Source organism: Lissotriton vulgaris, chromosome 2_1, assembly GCF_964263255.1.
Source record: "Lissotriton vulgaris chromosome 2_1, aLisVul1.2, whole genome shotgun sequence".
NCBI classification, from domain to species: Eukaryota; Metazoa; Chordata; class Amphibia; order Caudata; family Salamandridae; genus Lissotriton; species Lissotriton vulgaris.
The window spans coordinates 702,182,047-702,205,092 of NC_141687.1; the positions used below are offsets into that span (position 1 = coordinate 702,182,047).

The window sequence follows — 23,046 nt, forward strand, 5'->3', positions numbered from 1 at the left end:
AAGCATGCCTGCGCTTACTGCGGTCATCAGTCCCATCCTGAATCTAAATGCAATAAGAAAGCCAAAGAACGGGGAGGCAACGCCCCTAAGGATATCAAGCCTCCCCAAGTCTAATCTGCCTACTCCTGTCGACATTGAGAAACTAATTTTTTGGCTGGGGAGGTATCCGGATAGGGCAGCTGCCAGGATGTTGTTTGAAGGATTTTCCAGCGGTTTTCGTATACCAGCATCGCATGTCCCTCCTATTACTCAGTGAAGGAACCATGTTTCAGCAAGAACCCATCCCGCAGTAGTGGCCACAAAGGTAGAGAAAGAGCGGGCTTTAGGCCGGGTAGCTGGCCCATTCCCGGACCCTCCCTGGGAGAACTTTGTCTGCTCTCCTTTAGGAGTGGTGCCCAAAAAAGAGCCGGGTCAGTTCAGAATGATCCATAACTTATCCGCACCGAAAGGTGCATCGGTAAATGATGCCATCGACCCGGCGGAGTGCTCAGTGAAGTACTCATCCTTTGATGCCGCTGTTCAGAAAGTGAGGGAGCTAGGCCGAGGGGCGTTGTTGGCAAAAACCGATATTGAGTCAGCGTTCCGCTTGTTACCGGTACACCCTGAGGATTACCATTTGTTAGGCTTTAAGGTCCAACAGCAATTTTACTACGACAAATGTATGCCTGTGGGTTGTGCGGTCTCCTGCAAATACTTTGAGACCTTTAGCTCCATGCTGCAATGGGTGTTTTCGCAAAAGTCAGGATGTATGGATGTGGTGCATCACTTTCATGGTAATGGGCCCCGCATCGTCGGATGCCTGCGCATTGGCCCTAAGCCAGCTGGTGGCGATGTTTAAGGAATTTGGGGTGCCGCTGGCACCGAGCAAGACAGTCGGCCCTGACACGTGCATGTCCTTCCTGGGCATTGAAATTGACACAGTGGCGGGTGAATGTAGGTTGCCAATGGATAAAGTAAAAGCTTTTTCCCTAGCCATTGAGGTAGCATTGGCGTGTAAAAAGGTGACCTTGCACCAGTTACAAGTGCTTGTGGGGCAGTTGAACTTTGCTTTGCGGATCATTCCCATGGGACGCCCTTTCTCGAGGTCTATAGCCAGAGCGATGGTGGGTCTTACCCAGAAGCATCACCGGGTGAGGTTAAAAGCAGGGGTGAGGGAGGACCTCAAGGTGTGGCGGGATTTCCTGGCAGATTTCAACGGGCGGGTAGTCTGGCCCGCGCCACCGGTGTCCAGTAAGGAGTTAGGATTATACACTGATTCGGCTGGTAGCGTTGGTTTTGGGGCAATCCTGGGCCCCGCCTGGTGTGGGGCGGTTTGGCCAGCGGAGTGGCACTTAGCAGGCTTGACTAAGAACTTAGCCTTTTTAGAGCTCTTTCCCATCTGGGTGGCAGTTACGGTGTGGGCAGAGCGCTTCAGGGACAGGGTCGTGACCTTCTGGTCGGATAACATGGCAGTGGTTCAGGTTATCAATCGGCAAGGGGCGACTTGCCCGCACGTGCTGAGGTTGCTGAAGTTGTTGGTGTTGGCATGCTTGAAATTGAATTTGACTTTTAAAGCTGCGCATATACCTGGTGTGGATAATCATGCTGCTGACACTTTGTCTCGTTCCAAGTTGCAGGACTTCCGAAGGTTTCACCCACAGGCGGAAGAGCGCATGACGACGTTCCCTACGTCACTGTGGAAAATTGGAGCCCCGCTTTAGCGGGGCTGGTAGGTGCCGCTCTGAGTGATCGCACTAAACGCGCATATCAGTCGCAGTTTAATGTTTACAAAGCATTTGTCGAAAAGTCGGGTGGGGAGAGGGTCTTCTCAATTGAAACGATCTACGCATTTTTACAGGTTCTGCGGGATCAGGGCAAAACAGTGTCTTACGCTAGGGCTTCCCTGGCGGCGATAGGCTTCTTTGCTAAATTGGCGGGGGAGCGGGACCCTGGGGCTTCGTTCTTGATCAGGAAGGCCTTAGCGGGATGGGCCCGATTAGACGGGACACGGCGGGACTGTCGTAGGCCATTGGATCTCCCGATCTTGATTGATTGATATTTTGGGGGTTCTGCCTGTTATTTGCTTGTCTTCATTCGAGGGAATCATGCTGGGGGCGGCCTTCTGCCTGGCCTTTTACGGGGCCTTCCGCCTGGGTGAGATTGTGGGGGCTTCCAGAGTAGATCACGGGGGGGCCTGCAGCTCAAGGATATCTCCATTTCCCCGGGGGGTCTAGTGGTGCGGTTGAGACGGTCCAAAACAGACCAAACAGGGAAGGGGGCCAACATCCATTTGCGGCCTGCCACAGGGATAGCTGCCTGCCCCGTATCCCGTATGCAGGCGTATCTAGCCCGACGCCCTGCAGGGGGGGATCAGCTCTTTTCGTCCACGAAAACGGGGATTGCCTGTTTCAATACCAATTTAAGGCAGTCTTTGGGTTGGTCCTGGGGAATCCGGGATTGGGAGCAGCAGGCTATTCTTCTCATTCCTTTAGGATTGGCGCCACAACGTTAGCGGCTGGGGCGGGTCTGCCTCCCACCATGGTGAAAGGTGTAGGTCGCTGGACCTCTGATTGCTACAAACGATATGTAAGGCCTGAATTATTATGATGCTTATGTGTGCAATGTCTAACGGTTCCATCTCTCTCCTTTTGATTAGTATGCCCGCTTCCGTGGTATGGGTAATCGGGCACTCTTTCGAGCGTCGCGCGGCGGTGCGCTTGCAGCGAAGAAAGGTGGTGAAACCGGCCGCATTGGAGGGATGCGGATCCGACACTTGAGGCGGATCGTCGAGGAGCTCAGGGCACAAGAGCATAAATCGCCGGATTGGATTATCCTGCGTTTGGGAGGCAACGACATGGTCGACAGGGGGCGTTTGGCTGTCAAGGAAGCCCTACTAGCGGAGTTTGCCTGGCTGGGACATGTGTTCCCATCAACGAAACTAGTCTGGTCTGGCATGATATCGCACAGGGCATGGGGCCCAGGAGTGCGTCCAAGATCTTTGAACGTCTCGGTGAGGCGATTGAATGGCGAATTAGCAAGGTTGTGCTCAGTGAAGGGCCGCTTGCGCTACCTCCAGCACCGGATGATTTCCGGAGAGGCAATGTACCACCAGGATGGGGTGCATTTGTCGGATTATGGAACGGATGTGTTTATCCAAGAACTCTGGTCATTTATTCTGAACGCAGGTGGGGAGGGTGTCAGACCTGTGGGCCTTGGCCACCGTTGTGGCGGAGAAGAGACCTGCGATCAGTAAATAGTGGCTCAACAAGATGGATGGTAGCCCGCGTGCCGGGCTCTATAGGCCAGCTCTGAGGTGGGATATGGCAAGCTCTCCACTGGGAGGAAGTGACCACCGGCTGGGGAGGCTAGGGCGAGAGATTTCGAGCCTCCCGGGCGACTCCGGGCAGCCTGGTGGTCGAGAGGTGGGCCCCGGTAATGGCGGACAAGGATAGAAGGGCGGGACCCACCACTCTAAGGGGCAGGTGCACGGCACTTGGCGTAGGATACCCAGTTGCGAGATGCGAACCAGATGGTGTTCCTCCCTTAGGGTTGGGAAGGTGATGGAGCTGATATGCTCATGGAGCTGATATGCTCACCGAGCTGATATGCTCATAAATGTAGTTATGTTATAACTTGTGATTTTGATATGCATGTTATTGCTTGTCATGTTTATACAATGTGTGAATAAACATGGCCTTTTTAACCCCACCTGAACATCTGGTGATTTCAAATGTGGGGTCTTGCATGTCTAGGGTTGTTGGGCGGCGGGGGCATATCTGGAGGGTACGGGTCCTATTGATAACTGGGAACTCACCCATTTCTAGAGAGCAACTGGCAGGTGTAGGGGGATGACTAATGAAGCAGGATTAAGTCCAAAATCAGAGTTATTGTCAGGCTGATAATGGTCTGCCATCTCATCCGCTTAATCTGAAGAAAAAAAATGTATATATATATACATATATAGACGATGTCTGTATAATTTCGAGAGGGTCTGCAGAAGATGCATCAATATTTGTAACTGACATTAATACCAATACACTTAACCTGAAATTCACTGCCACTATAACTTCTGAAATGGCTGAATTCTTAGATGTGCAGTTATTCATTGACAATGAAAAGCTTGAGACTAGGTTACATTATAAGTCCACAGCGGGCAATTCAATTCTACATGCCGGGAGTGCCCATCCTACTCACACAATTAATAGCATCCCCTATGGGCAGTTTATCCGAATTTGTCGGATTTGTAGTGATAAGGCTTCATTGGACAACTGCCTGGCAGAGTCAGTACAACGTTTCCTCGATAGAGGATATTCTAGGAAGACCCTGGATCAGGCCCTAATTAAGGCTAAGTCTTTTGACCGGGAATCTCTCCTTGCTCCTAAAAGCACTACCAGTAATATCACAGAGTGTTCAGTCAGATTGATTACCACTTTCTGTGCCCAAGAAAGGAAAATCCTCCGTATCATCTGCACAGAGTGGCCAATCATATTGACTGACGTTGTCCTGGGTTCAATCATGCCTAGCGCACCAGCCATAACTTTTAGACGGGCACCATCTATGCGCGACGCCTTGGATAGACCCATGCCTGAGGTTCCTCCCAAAAAGTCCTGGCTTAGCAAAATGGGATTCTTCAAATGCACCTCTTGCCGCGCATGCACCTTTGCAAAGAATGGTACCCACTATGTAACAGCTTTCAGTGAGGTCCCAATTCCCATTCAAGAATATTTAACTTGCAGGTCCGAATTTGTGATCTACAAACTTAAATGCACTTGCAATCTCGAATATATTGGGAGTACCAAACTCCCTGTGCATAAGCGCATCCTGCAGCACATAAGGGCCATTGTTAACTGTGATAACAACTATCCAGTGGCGAGACACTTCAGGTCTGTTCATAATAAACAATTTAAAGACCTGGAATACACTGTCCTGTGCTCAGTTCCCCAGCCCGGACGGGGTGGGGATCGCGAGAAATTACTTTTTCAGAAAGAATCACATTTTATTTTATCCTTAGATACCAGGGACCCAAATGGACTTAATTTAACGGAAGATTTACACAACTTCCTTTGACCATCAATTAGGGAACCTTATCTGTTTTCATTTGAGAAACCTTGTTTCTAACGACCACTGGCTTGGCCTATGAGTAACACATTTTCTTTCAGGTTGCACTCGTTTTTTTGTACTTTTATACTCTCATGAGCATTGACATACTCCTACATTCATGAATACATTTACTATGTACTGAATGGGATGAAATCGTTTTTTTTCCTTTTCGTCTAATTATTTTTTTGCATAAGAATATGGAGATGCCTAAATGAATTGAAGCAAAATCAAGTTGGTTTTCAAATAGCCTTAATCAGCTGTAATTATGTGCACAAAAAATCTTTTTATCTTTATATTATGTGTTGAATCATGCAAAAAACTTTTTTATTAATGTTCACTGCACTTTTCTTGCACTTTAGAAAACTGCATGTGCAATATCTTCAAATTTTCGCCTTTTTGAGGTGGAGCTATTTTGAATAATCTCATTTTTTTAACAACAGCAATTGGTCATAAAATTATTTGGCAGAATGGTCTATGACATATGACACTTGTCTATGATTTTTACCAACGTGCGTGGATGTGAGAGATCGACATATTTATGTTAATATCTTGACACACTATGGTGTGCCGACTCTTTGGTAACACTGCAAACAGTAATTGCTGTGTACTTGGAGCACTCTGCCAATCTTATTTAATTTCTGACACTAGTCTGAACCATCTGTTGTTTTATAATTATTAGAGGTTGTTTGTATTTTACAAATATACATGCACGATATTGTGTTGTTTTTTACTGCATTGTCATAGTCTGTTTTTGTTATTAGTTAACAAGTGCTTGTGTAAAGTCTGTTATTGTTTTCACGTCATTAGCGTGTATCACACTGGTTTGTCCCACGTTTGTGTTTACTATAAAAACTGCAAATCCATTCCGGGTGTTTCAAGTGACCAAGCTCCCTAGTGGAGCGAAACGCATCTTGGATGGACATTTGTCCTTTGATTTACTTGTAAAATAAATGTACTACTCTGCTATCCATTTGAGGATTCGTACTCCTTTATTTGTTTGCTGCAGGAACGGAGGTGATTGAGAGGTCTACACCTGGTTTTCTTTTGCCGAGCATTGGCGAAACAGGATCATTGTTGGATATATATATATATATATATATATATATATATATATATATATATATATATATATATATATATATATATATATATATATATATATATATATATATATATATATATATATATATACATATATATATATATATATATGTAGGTATATATATATATACATATATATATATATATATATATATATATATATATATATATATATATATATATATATATATATATATATATATATCGTCCACAAAATACTTTTTTCGGTTGAATAAAAGTGCGAACCAAACACACAGTTCAAAAGTTTAAAAAGAATCTGAAGGATCAAGTCCATAAAATGCTGATGTACAACATCTGCTATACATTAAAAAGAGTAAACAGAAACATTAAAATCATTTGGTAAATCAATAGGAAGGTCAAAGAGCTGTTGGCCAGGAGTTATACAGAATTCACAAAGACCTTATACAAATTAATTTACAATCCTCCCCAACTGATCATCAGGATAGTACTACCCCAGCACTCTGGCTCTAATACTTTAGCTCCAGTGCAGATATTTGGATGCAGCACCATCAATAGATTCTTTGGTGTGAACATGCAACACCCTAAGCGCAGTTGATCCCAGTAATCTGCAGATCGGGAGGATCCAGCCCTTTCTCGGTCTGGTGTACCTGGGGCAGAAGAAAATGAAATGGGATAGCATCTCCTCTGCACAACAGCACACTAGGAAAATAGTGGTTTCAGCAATTTTTTATTCCATCTTGAGCAAAAAGTCTGGAGTGCTAAAGTGCCATCGCAGGATTTAATATACAGGAGTCTAGCAGCATGAAGTGAGATAAAATCTAGGAAGCACTCATACTGATAATGGGGTTTAAAATCTGAACATTCAGTAGTGAGCAACCAAGGAGACCTGTTGCTGACCTTTAAATCCCACATATGAGCCACGGAGGGGTCCTTTTGTGTCTGTTTAGAAAGAGGCAGGCAAACCTCGCAATCAGGCCAATAGGCTTCTAAGCTCAATTGGGTCAACACGCCATTAACGTAACATACCCACTTTATTCTATGGCTTGCATCTGCTTCAACTATATCCCTAAGCACCAAAAATTAAAGAGGTAGAGCTGTGCCCTAAAAAAAATTGAATGGATACCCGTGTCTCACCTTAAGGGGAACAGGGGTATACTTTTCAAGAGGTACAGCAGGGATCTTAAGAAGTTATTCTCTGCTATGCCTAGCGATGTACTCCATTGTTCGGCCCCAAATAGGGCACTACCTTCAGCCTTGGCCCTGTATACCTTTAAATCTGGTGAAACAAGTCTTATCTTGGAGGCACAAAAGAGCCTCAAGATTGTGCTGGTATTAGTTTTAATTTGCTTTTCTTGACTTTGGGAATCCATTGCATAGACTTGGTTTGCCTTATTCCAAGGTAGTGGATGATAACCTGCCGAGACTATTTCCATCAAGGATGATGGAGTCCCAAAACGACTTGTGGGGATTAATAGGCATACATGAAGTTTTTTTATGATTAATTATCAACCCACGTTAATTACAAAAAGTAGCAAACCGATCAACCAGGGTCTGCAGGCCTCTGGAGTTTTAGAAATCAGTAGGGTATCATCTGCAAATAAAAGCAGAGGGACTTTTATGCCCACAACCCTTGGTGAATTTCCAGTGACATTAAGATCGTATTGATAACTAAAGTCGCAAAAAGCAAATCATTATAGAAGACACTGTGTTTTTTTCAAACAGCAGGTTCATCACTGGTCACTAGTTTTATGTTTGGGGTACGAGTTACAATACGACACGTCAGCCGCGGCCCGTGGAGGGAGTTCCGTGGGGCAGACAGGCGGGGATGGGGAGGGGCAGGGTGGGGGTTGGTAAACACTGGAACATGGATGATTACAGGTAAGTAAACAATTAAATTAATAAAACGAATTTCGTAGCGCGTCCTGCATCACATTTTGCGATGCAGGGCACGAAACGAAATTCTGCGACACGTGAAGAATGACATAAATGCTAAGTAAATACTATGCATAATAGTAATCTAACAAAACATTATTTAGCTTAAAAGTTGCCATAAAATCCTCCAATGTTATCTTTGATTGTTTTATTTATTCTTGCAGAATGTTTACTACACTAGTAACCAGCAGATTCATGTTGGGGTACTGAGTCCAACCATTGATGATGATGACAACAGGTGCTTGGTGGATGTGAACAGCCGGCCCAGGCTCATCGAATGCAGCTATGCCAAACCCAAGAGGATGAAGATGTACTGGCAGTTTACTCAGGTACACACCCTCGTCTCAACCTACACCGACGAACCAATAGACTTATTTAGCGTGCGATGGAGCGGCACATCCACCAAAATGTGGAAGGTGTCCTATCTGCACTATTCAGAGGACAACTGATGACAAAAGGGACATCCACCACTTTTTGATAGATGTTGCACATCTGCCAAATGTGAAACAATGACCAAAGTCTGGATCATACGACAAAATCAAAAAAAGATCTCTGCAAAAGTGACCCTTCATAGGGCCCGTAGGGGATTGCTGCACAGGTCCGAAGAGGAGCAATGCCCAATGATGAAGCATGACATCACTAGGGATGTGTGAGGGCAAGGGCAACAATAAATAATCTTTAGGGTTCCCCTTCATGCTCGTTGATCTAATATTTTGTGATATCAGCCCTGTATCGCTCTCTCTTTTCTTTAGGAAGAGTACCTTCGTGGTTGACATTACAATTGCTTTAAGAGCCTGGGCACTGGACCTTTTTCTGCTCCCATCCCCGCTCCTTGTTTTGTGAAGACTTTCATTAACCTGTTCAAAGTATTTTCAGAATCTGTGTTGTAAAGCCAAACATTGTCCGCGCGTAATGAGATTCTGTCTTCCCATTAATCAGTTCACAGCATACCGTAGACTGGCAGATTCTGCCTGATCCAGGGTGCCAACGGCTCCAGCACAAGGGCAAACATTATGGGTGACAGTGGGCAGCCATGCCGAGTGCTGTAACTGAAATACCCAGCAAGTTCCTCCCAATTCCTCCTGTACAAGAGGGTATGTATCTAAAAGTCACACCCAGCTGATGACATGCGGACTGAAGCCCATTCTATTCCAACACTTTGAACGTGTAGGCCCACTCCACTATCACATGCCAATCTGGCATTCATAGAGAATGCTAGTGGCTCATCCTGCATGTGGAGAGACCGGCTCATTACATCATGAAGACGCCTCAGATTAAGGGTGGTGCTGCAACTGGGTATAATACCTGATTGGTACGAGGGACCAGATCTGTGATCACCTTGGTAAGTGAGGAGGCAAAGAGGACTTTAGCCAAGATTTTAGCCTCAGTATTGAGGAGAATTATTGGCCTGTATGAGGTGCAATCATTTAGTGGTTTCCCTCTTTAGGGATAACCATGATTGTGGCCAATCTCTGGTCTATGGGCAGCAGGACTTGCTGGGTGTCTCCTTGAACATCAGAAGATGAGGGGGGTGGGGAGTTTCTGAACCATCAGTTTATAAAGCTCAATAAGAATTCTGTCTTTGGACAAATGGCCTGCCCAAAGACAGATCATGTATGGGACGTTCCAAGGTAGCAGACGCAGCACTTGGGTGTTGGACAGGAATTCGGGCTTCCTCCACAGTGGTTGTAACCACTGGGGAGTATAACTGGGCACAGTAGGTGGTGAACACATCTGCCACTCCTTGTCTAGCCTTCACCAATAAACTCTCCTGTGTCTTCACCTCCAGTACCCATCGACCGGCCCGCTTGCTTCTCTCTAACCAGGTCAGCAGCTTGCCTGCTTTGTTACCGACCTAATATAAATGGTGTTGTGTGGCCCTGTGACTCACCAAGCAGCCTCATACGCTACATCCGTGTATTCTCGTTGCATCAGTGAAAGGGTATATCTTGTGTCTATTCTATATTGTTCAATGAGGTCCCTTTCTTGTATATGAATTTCCCATTCCAGTAAGTCCAGCGAGGCCCTTTTGTCATTCTTGTGAACCACAATGAGGGAAAGCACCAGACCTCTAATCACCGCCTTGTATGCCTCCCATAGGGTCCAGGTGGTGTCAACTGAAGTCTCATTTTCATCAAAGTAACTCTCTGTTTCATCTAGGAATCTCGTTCTGAACTTAGGCAGTTTAAGGTACCAGAGATTAAGCAACATGACACACTGTGAGGTGCTTCTCCCAAGGCCAAACACTGCCCACATTGAGGAGTAATTTGTGATGCCTCTCACAAGGTGGCGGGCCTCTGAGAAGGAGTGTAGATGACGTTTAAGGATGAAAAGACAGCACAAGAAAGTCTGCCATGCGTCCTGAGTGGAATGTGAATTGCTGTTCCTTGGGATTATGGACAATAGATATGTCAGTCAGCCCAAGAGCAACTAGTCAACTCAGTAGGGCGCCCAAGTCAATGAGCATTAAGTCATGGAGGCATGCAAATAAGGGAGCTTAATGTCATAGTGACATGGTGAGACATAGGCCGAACATATATTGATCGACATACCCTCCCAGTTCCGGGTAAGAGCCACAAATATCCCAATGGTTTCTGCCCATACCTCATGTAAAATAAGTGCGAGCGACTTTCTTATCAGAATCCCCACCCCTATGGAACTTGTTGTATAACCCGCATGGGCCAAAACCTTACATGTCTAATAATTTAAATATGTTTTTGAGATAATATAGCCTCAACAGTTGCAAGGTGCCGTACAGAGAGAGGATTTGCAAATCATTGGGATCGTTTCCAACATGTGATGCTGTGCTCAGAGCAGTATTGAGTATGCATGGCCTGTTTGAGCGCAAATTACGGAAGCCAAATTGTGACAGCGTTCGAAAGTGCAGCGATTAGAGGCCTTTTCTCTGCAGGAACACTTTCTACCTATCCACTGTCATCTTATGCTACATTTTTGTATGAGCAGTGCTTGTGGTAGTTAGTCTACTTCAAGGCACTTACAATTGGACATTGTTTTGTAGAATAATCGAGGTTCAGTTATTTTATTTGTGTGTATCATGAAGGATTTCCAAAATAGGATTTTGTTCTGGGGCTTTCCTGATTTTTGTGTGGTTTTGCTGTTCTTGTGTTTATCTGTCCAGGGAGGGCAATAGGTACACTCAATCTATTAATACAGCTTTACTCTCTAAACTTGCTTAGACCAATGTAAATTTCTTACTGAGAAATATATTATTTATTCCATTCATTTACATACATCTTAATTCGGCCTCCAAGTTTTATCAAATTTATTTTATTAACATTTCTGTCTGTATTTGTCCATATTTATTTTGACTATTCCATTGGTATTTACAGATATTTATTTTGTGTTTTGATGAAAATTGAGTCCTAAAGTGGTATATTTCCTCATTTATTGAATGGATAAACATGCACTCATACATCAATGCCAGTCTCGTTTTGGCAAATAAAGCAGCCAAAATATAACAAAACCCTACAACCACAGGCATGTATTAACATTAAATACAAATATATTTTAACAGATGCCTGTATTTAAGAAAATCTCATCGTGTCTTTTTTTCTCCCTATGCAAATCCCTGGAATTCATGAAAAACAACTAAAGGAGAGTCACTCAAAAGAAGCACATATTGCTGTACTTTTTAAAATAAATACAGAAAGGAAACAAATTGTTTTCTGTCTGTATTTTTTTGTAAAAATCAGTAAAAACAAAAAACTGGGATCCTTAATCTTAATCATAGGCACATCTCAAATTGAATTGTCTCTCAGCGTCCTACGAGCATTGACAAATGGTCTGGAATTAATAGGTCTGGGTTTAGTTTGACAACACATATGAATGCAGATTTTTTTTTTCATGTGATAGCACATTAAAAGCAGACCAATTTGTATTTTCGAAGCTTGGTAGCGGTGTTATTGTATTTTTATTGGTGGTGGATGGGAAATTTGTGTTGTTATGGTGGCGGTGGTTGTTGAATTGGTGGTAATGGTTTTGGAATTGTTGGTTGTAGTTGTGGTATTTATATTGGTGATGATGTTATGTTATCAGGAGTGCAGTAGAATTTGTGGCGTGGTGGTATTAGTATTGGTGGTGGTTCTAGAGGGGTTGGGATCAAGTGCCCACATATTAATATGTACGCATCTCATACACATCTCTTAATTGCTTTTTGCTCCTGGCCTGAGCACAAGATAAATATCAGGTGTAATTTACAAATGGCCATATTAGGGTCGCACTGCGCCACGACAAAAACATTCAAACTTTCCTGCTGCATTGAAAAGAAAGATTGTCTTCCATACAATAAGGCTTGCATGAGAAAATGAAATTAATATGACAAAAAGTATGATGGCTAAATGTACTTTGGAGTACTCACCGATGGATGCCATCACCTTTTGCAATGGAAGAAGTCCACAGAAAGCAATATGATACAACAAATATCCAAATAGCATGAGAGAAAAATATTCTCTTGGCCAATCTAAGATGTGATTGACAATGACTCAAGCCAGTGGCTGAAAGAGGCTGATCCAAATAAGTTAGCGGTTGAAAAGGCTGACCCAAAGCTCTTTCTTTATGTACTGTAATCAATAGATCTTGTGGAGAGCTCCACTGACAATGCAGGCATATAAATTGATAGTAACTCCACTGCAGAACAGATTAAAGGAAAGTTTGGAGGATTATTTTTTAAGGAGAGCCTATTAAACTTGTATATTGATTATGCTCTGAAGTCTCTCTATTGCTAAATGAATAATACTTACATCCTTGAAATAAAGTGAAATGAATGAAATTAAATGAAATGAAAAGAATCTTATAACGCGCGACTTAGCCCGAAGGCATCAAGGCGCCTAACAGAAAAAACCAAGGAAGCAATATAAAGTAAAGCAGTGTGCTTTACTAAGCTTTGAGAAGTGAAATGCTGTATCATAAGTTTGTATTGCTCAGTGAGATACTCCATGACCTTACAGAGTGATTGAAGTTTAATTTATTTTCCCATTATTGCCATACACTAAATTCAGCACAAAGAGAATTCAAATTTTCTAACAACAGCACCAAATATAGTGGGGAATGTGCGAAAAAATGGGAGTCCATGCCGTGCAGGAACATTGTGAGGGGTTCCCATTGCAGTGCCTTTTTCAAAGGCAACGTGACCTTTGAAAGAGGCACTGCCATGGGAACACCATGCCGCCCACCTGCCAGACTACAAATAACTTGTAATCTGGTGGGTGGACTGCGGCGGCAGCAGTGGAGTACCACCCGCCATCGCCCGGCTAAAACTCGTAATGTAATCGAGCCCTGAGTGTTCTACTTCTACTTCCCGTCTTACAAATATATAACAAACATTTCCAATTTCAAAAATGGGCTGAAGGAGTTAAAATACATACGATTAATATATATTATATGTGTTTGAAAATAATATACTTTCAAATTAGAGCCAAAAAAACTTACATATTTTATTACTAAATAAGTAATAAATATAAATGATCACAAATCCAACAAGTTCAAAATGAATAATTAAAAAGCATATAAAGTCTGCAGTAAATATGCAATTTTGAAACAACTAAATGGAACACCTCAGAAATGTATACATCATTTAAAAATAGAAACATTTGCATAAAAACATCAAACACAATCATTAAAAAGTATGGCACTAATGTAGACAATAATATAGCTATTATTAAAACACTACTCATCCAAGCCACAAGTAAATCCCTCAACTCATATTACAAACATAAAAGTAAAATGAAAAAAAAGCCAAAATTCATAACCTGAAACATTTAAAACATTGTTTTTAATTATATTATTCCAATTAAAAAGCAATACATTTAAAGTTTTCAAAATAATGAAAAAGATACGAACATAAGATACCAAAGATGCTAGGTGCCAGGAACTTGAGGATGTTGGGGATGAGCAACAAGACGGGGTGAGGGCTAACTCTATGTGGATATGTGTTTATCTGTGACACTTATGTGTGCATACGTTCATCTCTGTGCGTACACATGTATTTTCCATTTTCTGCTGCAATACCTTCCAGTTTAATTACCAGTAGAGCCCTCCCAAACTCTGCCAGTTGTGCCTGCTTTGCCGTCTGCCAAACAATTGGGCTGCGCTGTAATCCCTGAAGGAGGCTGGTTATTCAGTAAACACAAGAAAATATTACCCCAAAAGGAATTTTTTTTCATTTGTTCGCAAAAGTAAATATCAAAAGTGAAGTCCAATTTAGAGAAAGCAAAATCAGCATAAAGCATAGGCGTAATTAGTACTTCTGGATACTGTCGACTTTGCAAGACTTGCGAATGAGTATTGGAGCAGACGATTTGAAACAACCATTTATGATAGAGAATTCTTTTTGTCAGATATTACCAAAACGTTCACCTGAAATTTGTGCACATAGATGGAATATATTGAAGTAACTTGACTTCCTTTTAAATATGACCAATTAATTGATGAACATGCACTGTCCCTTACATTTACTGTGATGAATATAAAATCATTAGGAAGCTACATTCTGTCTTAATGATGGTCACACAAAGAAATCTGGATTGGACCACAACATTGACTGTTTGTAAGACCATCCTGGGTTTACAATTGTCTCTAATTTCTACACTTTTGATGTGTGATGTAGCATGACACTTTGTGTATATGGAGTCCTATATTGTTTTGAATGATATGTTTTGTATATTGTAATTCCTGTTTTTGTTACATTGTGGCTTTTCCCCAGTACCTTTAGAAAGAAATTATTATAGAATTATAGCATTATTTGATAAATGTTTATTTCTTCACAATCCAATAAATCGCTGTGCTGGATTTATATTCTCTAACATGCAATTCAATTTTGAGATATGCAGTTGAAAACCAACGAAAACATTGGCCCCTTCCTCTTGGATTTTCTATGTACTTGCAGCTACTCTGTACTCTGTTACAAGACTGGATAGACCTGAAATTTACTTTGTGTGTCACAGTGACTGTGCTGGAAAAAAACACACAAGGCTGAATGTAACAACTAGGGCTGGGTGAAGGTTTTAGGCAAGCCTTCGTGTTTGTCAGATTTTAGAAACATTACTGAGGGATGTTTATCAGGTGAAGTTGTTGTGCCCAAATGTGTACATCAAACACTTCAAGTTATCTGTTTTCTAGATTACCTATTATTGACCCTTAAATACGACATCCTAACCAAGAAAATCCACTGGAAAGAAGGACTGGTTTAAAATAAAACCTTTGGAAAGCTTGCAGCTGGCCCATCATGAACACTGCAATCTCCTGACCACAAAATGAGTTGTGATATGTGACGGGATGATGTGGCAAAGAGCAGACGAGGAGCTGTCCAAGTACTAGGAATGATTCCTTTAGTCTTGAAGAACGATCTGCAATGTGGACTATCAAGCAGGCTAATTTATTTTTTATTTGTTTGTCCACTCAGGGAAGTATTTTATTTTCGCGGTGGTAACTCACCATTTTCTACTGTCTGATTCCGTAGAAGCCACGTCATCCTCTCCAAGCCTCTCAGGTATTTCACACAGAACCACCACGGTCTGTCCCACACAGTGTCTCCTCTCCCTTACAAATGTAACCATTACAGCTCAATTGTAGATGCTATTGCTCAAATCAAATATTTGTGCCCTTCACAACTCCTAGCTGATCTTGGCTTTACTAGGAAATACAACCTGCAGAACTTTCTGATGTACCCCCAACATGGCGAGTGTCTAAACCAGGACAACACGGCTCTCCCAGTGCCCTCTCAAAAGAAACATAGACAAATTACCTTGGGACTATACTAGACTCGTGTTAATAGTAAAACTGCACAGACAACAGAGAATGGGGCCAGTGTTTTACTGATGAGCTAATGGAACTGTATGCCCTTGCATAGTCTTGGCCTCTTCGTGTAATAACGCTCTAAATCAAACTAGTGAATTATTTAGGCTCACAGCAGTTGATTAACGTGGCATTTGCAAACATGCATTGTGTTTGATCTAAAACAGCTATAGATGGGAAAACCTAAAACTGTGCTAATATAGAATCGTGGAACGTATATGTAAATTGCTACACGGAAAGAAACTTGTTTCAGTGTGTATTCACAGGATCTCAACAAAGTAGGCGTAACTTGACCGCATGGGTAACTTTTTGGGATAGCAAGCAACTGATTTTATTTTTTGTTTCTGAGGATTGGGAACATAATAAAAATATACACATTTTTGGAGGAGGAGCTTCGCGGGCAAGCAAGATGGCCGCGTAAGCTCCGAGCTCCGGAGACCCTCCGACCCTCTGCATAAATCCTGACTGAAATCCTGATCCACGGCGGTGGAATATTGTTGGTGAATGGTTGTTGAGACGGGACCCGCTGTCCGATTTAAAATCCGACACTCCTGGACGGAGTTACATCGTGCTGAAGAACCGTGCCAGGGATGGGCTATTGTCTCTGTGGTGGCTGACGACGACGACACCGTAACGCATGAACAAAATGCTGTGTGAGTGACTGCTACGCTGGCCCTACGGAGCACACGAAGTTGCGGAGTGGTCTGTCGCTGAACAACTATCGGTGGCTGCTACACTTTGCGATTGCTTTGCATAACCGGAGTGGCCTTGGTGTACCACCCTTTGTTCAGTTCCCCGGCTCCATCATGGCGGGCATGGGCGAGCCAGACAGGACGGCGAGCCGAGTTAGTAGGAAGACTTCTCAACCCCAGTCGAATAAGATTGATCGCTATGCCCAGCAAAGGAGTTCACCGGGTGCGGCTGCCCGGCCAAAAGACTCTCATCGGGAGGGATCACCAGACACGTCGGATCCGACACTTCGGGATGTTATGGGGGCCATAGCTGGCATCAAGACGGAGATGCACAAACAGCATGAGGTCCTGACACATAAAGTTGACACTCTGGCGATCGAAATTAACCTGATTAGAGCTGATCTGGGCAAGACTAACGATAGGGTTAAATCGCTGGACATCAAAACGGCGAGCCTCACAACTGATGTCTCGGACCTGCAGACGGAGGTCCGGGACTTGAGGTCGGCCAACGAACTCTTCTCGAGGCGACTGGAAGATTTTGAGGGACATGCCAGGCGGCAGAACGTTCGAATCATCGGTGTACCGGAAGGGGCAGAGGACTCGGCCACTGATCTCTTCGTAGAAGACTTGGTACAAACTCATCTGGCCCCTGCGGGCCTCAGCCGTTTCCTTTCAGTAGAGCGGGCCCATAGAATGCCGGGGGGACGTCCCAAGTTGGGCGCCACGCCGAGACCCATTATAGCACGGCTGTTTAATTTCAGAGATCGGGACGTTATTCTGCAAGCCTCGAGACGGAACGGGCCCCTCAAGTTTCAGAATGCGGACATCAACTTTTACCCGGACTTCACTAGGGCGGTTCAGCGCCAGCGTTAAAGTTTCGCGGGAGTGAAGAGGCGTCTTAGAGACCTTGGGATGAAGTACTCGATGATGTTCCCTGCGAAACTACGTATCGAACATGACGGCCGTGCTGTAGTTTTTTGACTTGCCTGAAGTGGTAAGCGAATAGTTGGACACCTTGCTGCACAGACACGAAGAACAAGAGGAACACTCGGAGGGCGCCTCAGGAGGCCCTGAGCAACAAGAGTAGAACTCACTTTCATAACTTTGTCGGACGGTGGCCCTGTTGGTAACGACCAATGTCATACTGCTGCACTTTACGATGTATATCCTTCTTCCCATTATGGAGGGTGGTGGGGGGGCCTGTGTGATCTCCTTTCTCCTCTAGGGTCTTTTTGTAGCGTAGTTAATGGGGCGACAGGCAGACTGCTGGTTGGGGGGCTTTTTAGTCTGATGCAGGGGTGCAGGGTGGGGGGAGGTTTGATTGTTGGTTCTGTGTTTTTTCCTTCTTTCTTTTTTCTTCTTTCAAGGCAATGCAAAGACTGTTATATTTCTGCTTGTGTAACTATGAGGCCTGCCGGGAGCGGCAAGGGCCCACGATTTGACGATGGGGGTAGGAAACTAAAAGTGCTGTGTTGGAATGTTAATGGTTTGGGTGATTGCATTAAGAGAGGGGTGGTTCTACAACTGTTTAAGAGATGTATGCCTGACGTTATTCTGCTACAAGAGACACACTTGGTGGGAAATGCGTGCCAAGCGCTTAACAGGAAGGGATTCAAGATGGTGGCACATTCAGGGTTCTCCTCGGGATCCCGGGGGGCGGGGATCATGGTGCACACGTCTCTCCCACTTGAGATTAACTCTAGCGTTGTTGATGAGAGGGGGCGGTACGTTGCTGTCTCGGGGAGATGAGAGGGACGGTCTCTGGTTCTGGTTTCGGTTTACGTCCCCCCTGGGTTGCAAAACAACACGTTTCAGGATCTTGGGGGCGCCATCTTGAGCCTGCCCGAGGGGCTGCTTATTGTGGGGGGCGATTTCAACTCGGTCTGCTCGGGGACCTTGGACAGACATCCACCCAGAGATCTCCGAAGTTCGCAATCCTGGCTACCCGATTTCCTGGACACTATGGGGCTGATTGACTGCTGGAGGCTTATGCATCCTACCCAGAGTCAATACTCATTCCATTCCGGGGCACATGGTAGTCTTTCCAGAATTGACTATATCCTGGCTCTAGCGGCCCACGCGTCGGCAGTTTCTGAGGCCCGATTACTGGCGAGGGGCATCTCAGACCATTCCCCGGTCTGGGTGTCCTTCGACTTTGATATTGTGGTAACCGAACGGGTGCTCGCGGTCAATCCATGGTACTTCCGCAACCCGAAGACGCGTGGACTCATGGCCAAGGCTATTGAGCTCTATTTTTCTGAGAACCCGGGGTCGGTTGCATCGGCCGTCACCTTGTGGGAGGCATTTAAGACGATCTTGAGGGGTGAGGCGTTCTCCCTTATTGCCGACATTCGGAGACGCAGAGATGCGGATGTGGTGCGTATTGAAGCTGAGATTAAAGAACTGGACTCCCAACTGGAAGTCGGCCCGACACCGGAACTACTCCATGTTCTCTCGCTTAAACAGTCAGAATATCGAGCTACTGTCTCTGACGCTGCCAAGGTCATGGGTAGAGAGCAACAGGGTAGGATCTACGATGTCAGGGATAAGGCGGGCAGCTCATCGCTTGGCTGGACAAAAAGGAAAGAGCTAACCGGGTGGTTCCAGAAGTGTTGGGGGAGGACGGCTTGACTGTCACTGATCCGAGGGCAATAGTCGAGACGTTCGCAGACTACTTTGAGGCCATTTACACCTCGGTCTCTGACCGGTCTGAGACCGATTCCGGGGAGCTTTTGGCGGAGGTGGACCTCCCGTGTCTGTCGGAGACGGACCGGGATGACTTAGATAGGGAAATTTCCGCAGACGAGATAGCCCTCGCCATTCGCTCCCTTAGATCCGGCAAGGCACCCGGCCCCAATGGTATACCAGTGGAACTTTATAAGATCAAACCCGATGTCGTCTCCCAGCCCCTGCGGAGCATGTTTCTGGAGGCGCGGGAGAAGGGCATGCTTCCCCACGACCAGAGGCTGGCCACCATTGTGGTCATTCATAAGGAAGGGAAACCCAGAGACCTGTGCCGATCGTATCATCCCATTTCTCTGTTGAATGCTGAGCCTAAGATTCTGGCTAAATTGCTGGCCAACCGTTTGATTGGCGCGATTGGCGACTTAGTGCACCGGGACCAGTCGGGCTTTATTCCACACCGCAACACTGCCCTTAACCTTCGGAGACTCCATGGAGACTCCATGGAGCCCTTGCTAGGGCCCACACGCTCAGGGAGCCGGCCATCCTGGCGTCACTGGATGCCACGATGGCGTTTGACTCCCTTGAATGGAACTACCTGTGGGCAGTGTTAGCGAAGCTCGGATTTGGTTCGGAATTCGTAGGGTGGGTCAAGCTTGTGTACGCCAGCCCGCTGGCCAACGTAACGGTCAATGGTCGTGTTTCCGCGTCCTTTGCTCTCCACAGGGGCACCAGGCAGGGTTGCCCCCTGTCGCCCCTGTTGTTTGCATTGGCACTTGAACCGTTGGCGGCGTGGCTACGGCACCACCCAGATATACACGGAATACGTTGGTCCCCTGGATTCGAGGACCGAGTGTCGCTATATGCTGATGACATCTTGCTGTATCTCACCTCTCCTTGTAAGTCACTTATTGTGGTGTGTGATGTGCTTCGTCTCTTTGGCCGGCATTCTGGCTTGGTTATTAATTGGTCGAAGTCGCACCTGTACGTGCTGAGAGGGGGGACGCCTCGACTTCCAAGGGACTGTGGCATACAGGTCGCGAGGCAGGGATTTAAATACTTGGGGATCTACATCTCAACAGACCCCAAGATACGCTACATGAACAATTTGCTTCCCCCCCTCGTCCATCTCCGACGTGACGTAGAGGGTTGGCGTAGACTCCCGCTCTCCCTTCTTGGGCGTGCGGCATTATTTAAAATGATGTCCCTGCCCAGGTTCCTGTATGCTCTACAAAATACCCAAGATCCGGTCCCAGCTAGTTACTTTAGGGAGATTGAGAGCTTGCAACGTGCCTTGCTCTGGGATGGCAGGCCACGCATAGCTATCACGAAGCTTACGCTCCCGTGGTATGACGGGGGTATAGCATTGCCTGACATCCGGAGATATTATTGGGCCTCCCAGTTGGCAGCCCTTAATCACGGCCTCTACGGTCCAGCAGAAAGCCCGGGCTATGCCATGGATCGGTGGCTCCTGGATGACGGGAAATACCAAAGGGCATTGTACTCGAGATCTCTTGATGGTTGAATGTCTGGGCCAACGAAGACAGCGGTGCACATATGGAGGACGATCACAAAGTCACAGGGGTGGAAGGATAGGCTTACAATGGCAACCCCTCTCTACGATTCTGAGATACTGGGTAAACTGTGGCACACTAAGGGATTCGACAAGTGGGACATGATAGGCATATCCAAGGTGGAAGACATGATAGTGAGAGGGGAGGTAAAATCTTTTGCTCTACTACAGACGGAGTTCCAGCTGGGCGGAACGGAATATTTCCGGTACGCCCAACTGCGTCACGCACTTCTGGCAGTTATGCCGGAGGGCGAGAAAATCCCTGAATATTCCCCCTTGGAAGATAGGGTACTAGACGGCCATATGCCTGATAGCGCTATTTCCCTAATCTATAAAAAACTGATTAATGTCCGCACTGACCTCCTCCTGGGGGCAAGAGACCAGTGGGTGTGAGACGCGATAGAGCTCGATGACGAAGACTGGCAATGTGCGGTGTCCTCCCCCAAGGAAGTTGCTATTCCTGCCAGGCTGCGGCTGGTACAATAAAAAATTCTACACAGTGTTTATGTTACGGGTCCCAGATCAATACACATGGGGCATTCAGTGGATGGCCTCTGTAGGCGTGGCTGTGGCGCTCTGGCCACCTTTATGCACATTATCTGGGAGTGTAGTGCAATAGCCTCCTACTGGAGGCGGATACACATGATTATGAGTGAGGTGACCGGGGTGGAAGTTCAGGCGGAGGCCCTGCGCTGCCTCTTGAATGTCTGGGGCCCAACTGATTATAACAATGCACAAACCCAATGAGTTACCCTGGGAAATATGGTCGCGAAACGGGACATTGCACAGATGTGGGGTGCGACAACAGCCCCAAAGGTGGTACAGTGGAAGGCCAACATGGATTGGTGTATGTTCCGAGAGAAGACGGTGTATGTGGCCAGGGGTAAATCCAAAAAATGGCAGAAGATATGGGGGGCCTGGAATGAGTATAGGGGTGACATTTGCATGCCATCTGATATCGCCCCACTGGAGGAACGTTTGACCCCATAACCTATAACTCCAACACGCGTTCTGGTTGCATAGCCATCCTGTGTTTCCCCTCCCCCTATGGTTCTACATATGAGTACTGTTTTTGACTGTAACTGTGGTTATTGGGCCTAGCCGACTCCAAGATCGGGCTCTGTTGCACAACTGTTTCAATTGCCTTACTTCTTAGCACTAGTTCTGGTGCTTTTCTTTCTTGTACCTGTTACTCGTTAAAAAACAGAAAATTACAACCTTGGTACGTTCTAGTAACTTGCTGCTTGCACACTGGACTTCTGGTTAATGATATGCTGCCTAGCCTCCGGGATGTATGGCTAAATAGCTGTGTGCACTGATTTGAAAATAAAGGTTTTATAAAAAATTTAAAAAAAATATATATATACACATTTTTTTTATTTCAGTGAATGCAGCACAAAGTTTGCTCCTGGCAGATTTATATAGCTTTTTTCCCCTTTACTTTTCTTTTTTATTTCCCGTCTTGCTTATGACCAAAAGGAGCTGCCTCAGCTTCTGGCTTCAGGCCACAAGATAGAACACAGCATTCTTAAATAGGAACTACTACATAAGAAAGTATATGTCTATCATCTGATATTGAGTAGGTGTAATAAAACTTTCAGTATTAGTCAGTTGATTTGCCATCCTGTGCCTGATTGCCAGGACTAAATATTATTTTACCCTGATTACGTCCAGGATTATATTATTATTCGTCCTTAGCTTTTCTGTAAAATACCTACATATTGATTAAGGCATATGGGGCTAGATGTAGGTAATTATAATTTACCGATTCGAAAATACCGAATTTTACTGATTCAGTATTTTCGAATCGATAAATGCTATGTGGGTAAAAAATCAGTAAAAAATACCGAATCGTTAAGACTCGGTATTTATCGAATCTGTATTTACCGATTCGGTAATTGCCATTTATTCCTATGGGTCTGGAGGCCACGTAAAGTGTAATGTCCATGTAATGTGGAACTATGATAAGGCTCAAGGGAATTACGTTTCCCTGCATGGATATACTAACCCTGAATTCAACACCGCCATTCAGCATTCATGTTCTTTCTTTTCCCCGCTGTCAGGGGTCCTGCCCTACTTCCAGCACTGAGGAAAAGAGAGGTGTAAGGTGTCAATAAAGGCAATATTAAGTAGTGATTCTTAAGGCCCTATGAAGCATCATTTTTTTTAAACTTACCCAGCTTCATAGTAGAA

General features: G+C 44.9%; 1 protein-coding gene across 1 annotated transcript in view; it reads left to right on the top strand.

Annotated features, from left to right (window-relative positions):
• The window catches only part of GALNT18 (polypeptide N-acetylgalactosaminyltransferase 18), a 1,615,994-nt gene that overhangs the window by 1,468,422 nt on the left and 124,526 nt on the right, over nt 1-23,046 (top strand). Inside the window, exon 10 of the mRNA XM_086955949.1 lies at nt 8,259-8,423. Coding sequence (XP_086812075.1) covers nt 8,259-8,423 — 165 coding nt within the window. The remainder of the gene's footprint in view (nt 1-8,258; nt 8,424-23,046) is intronic.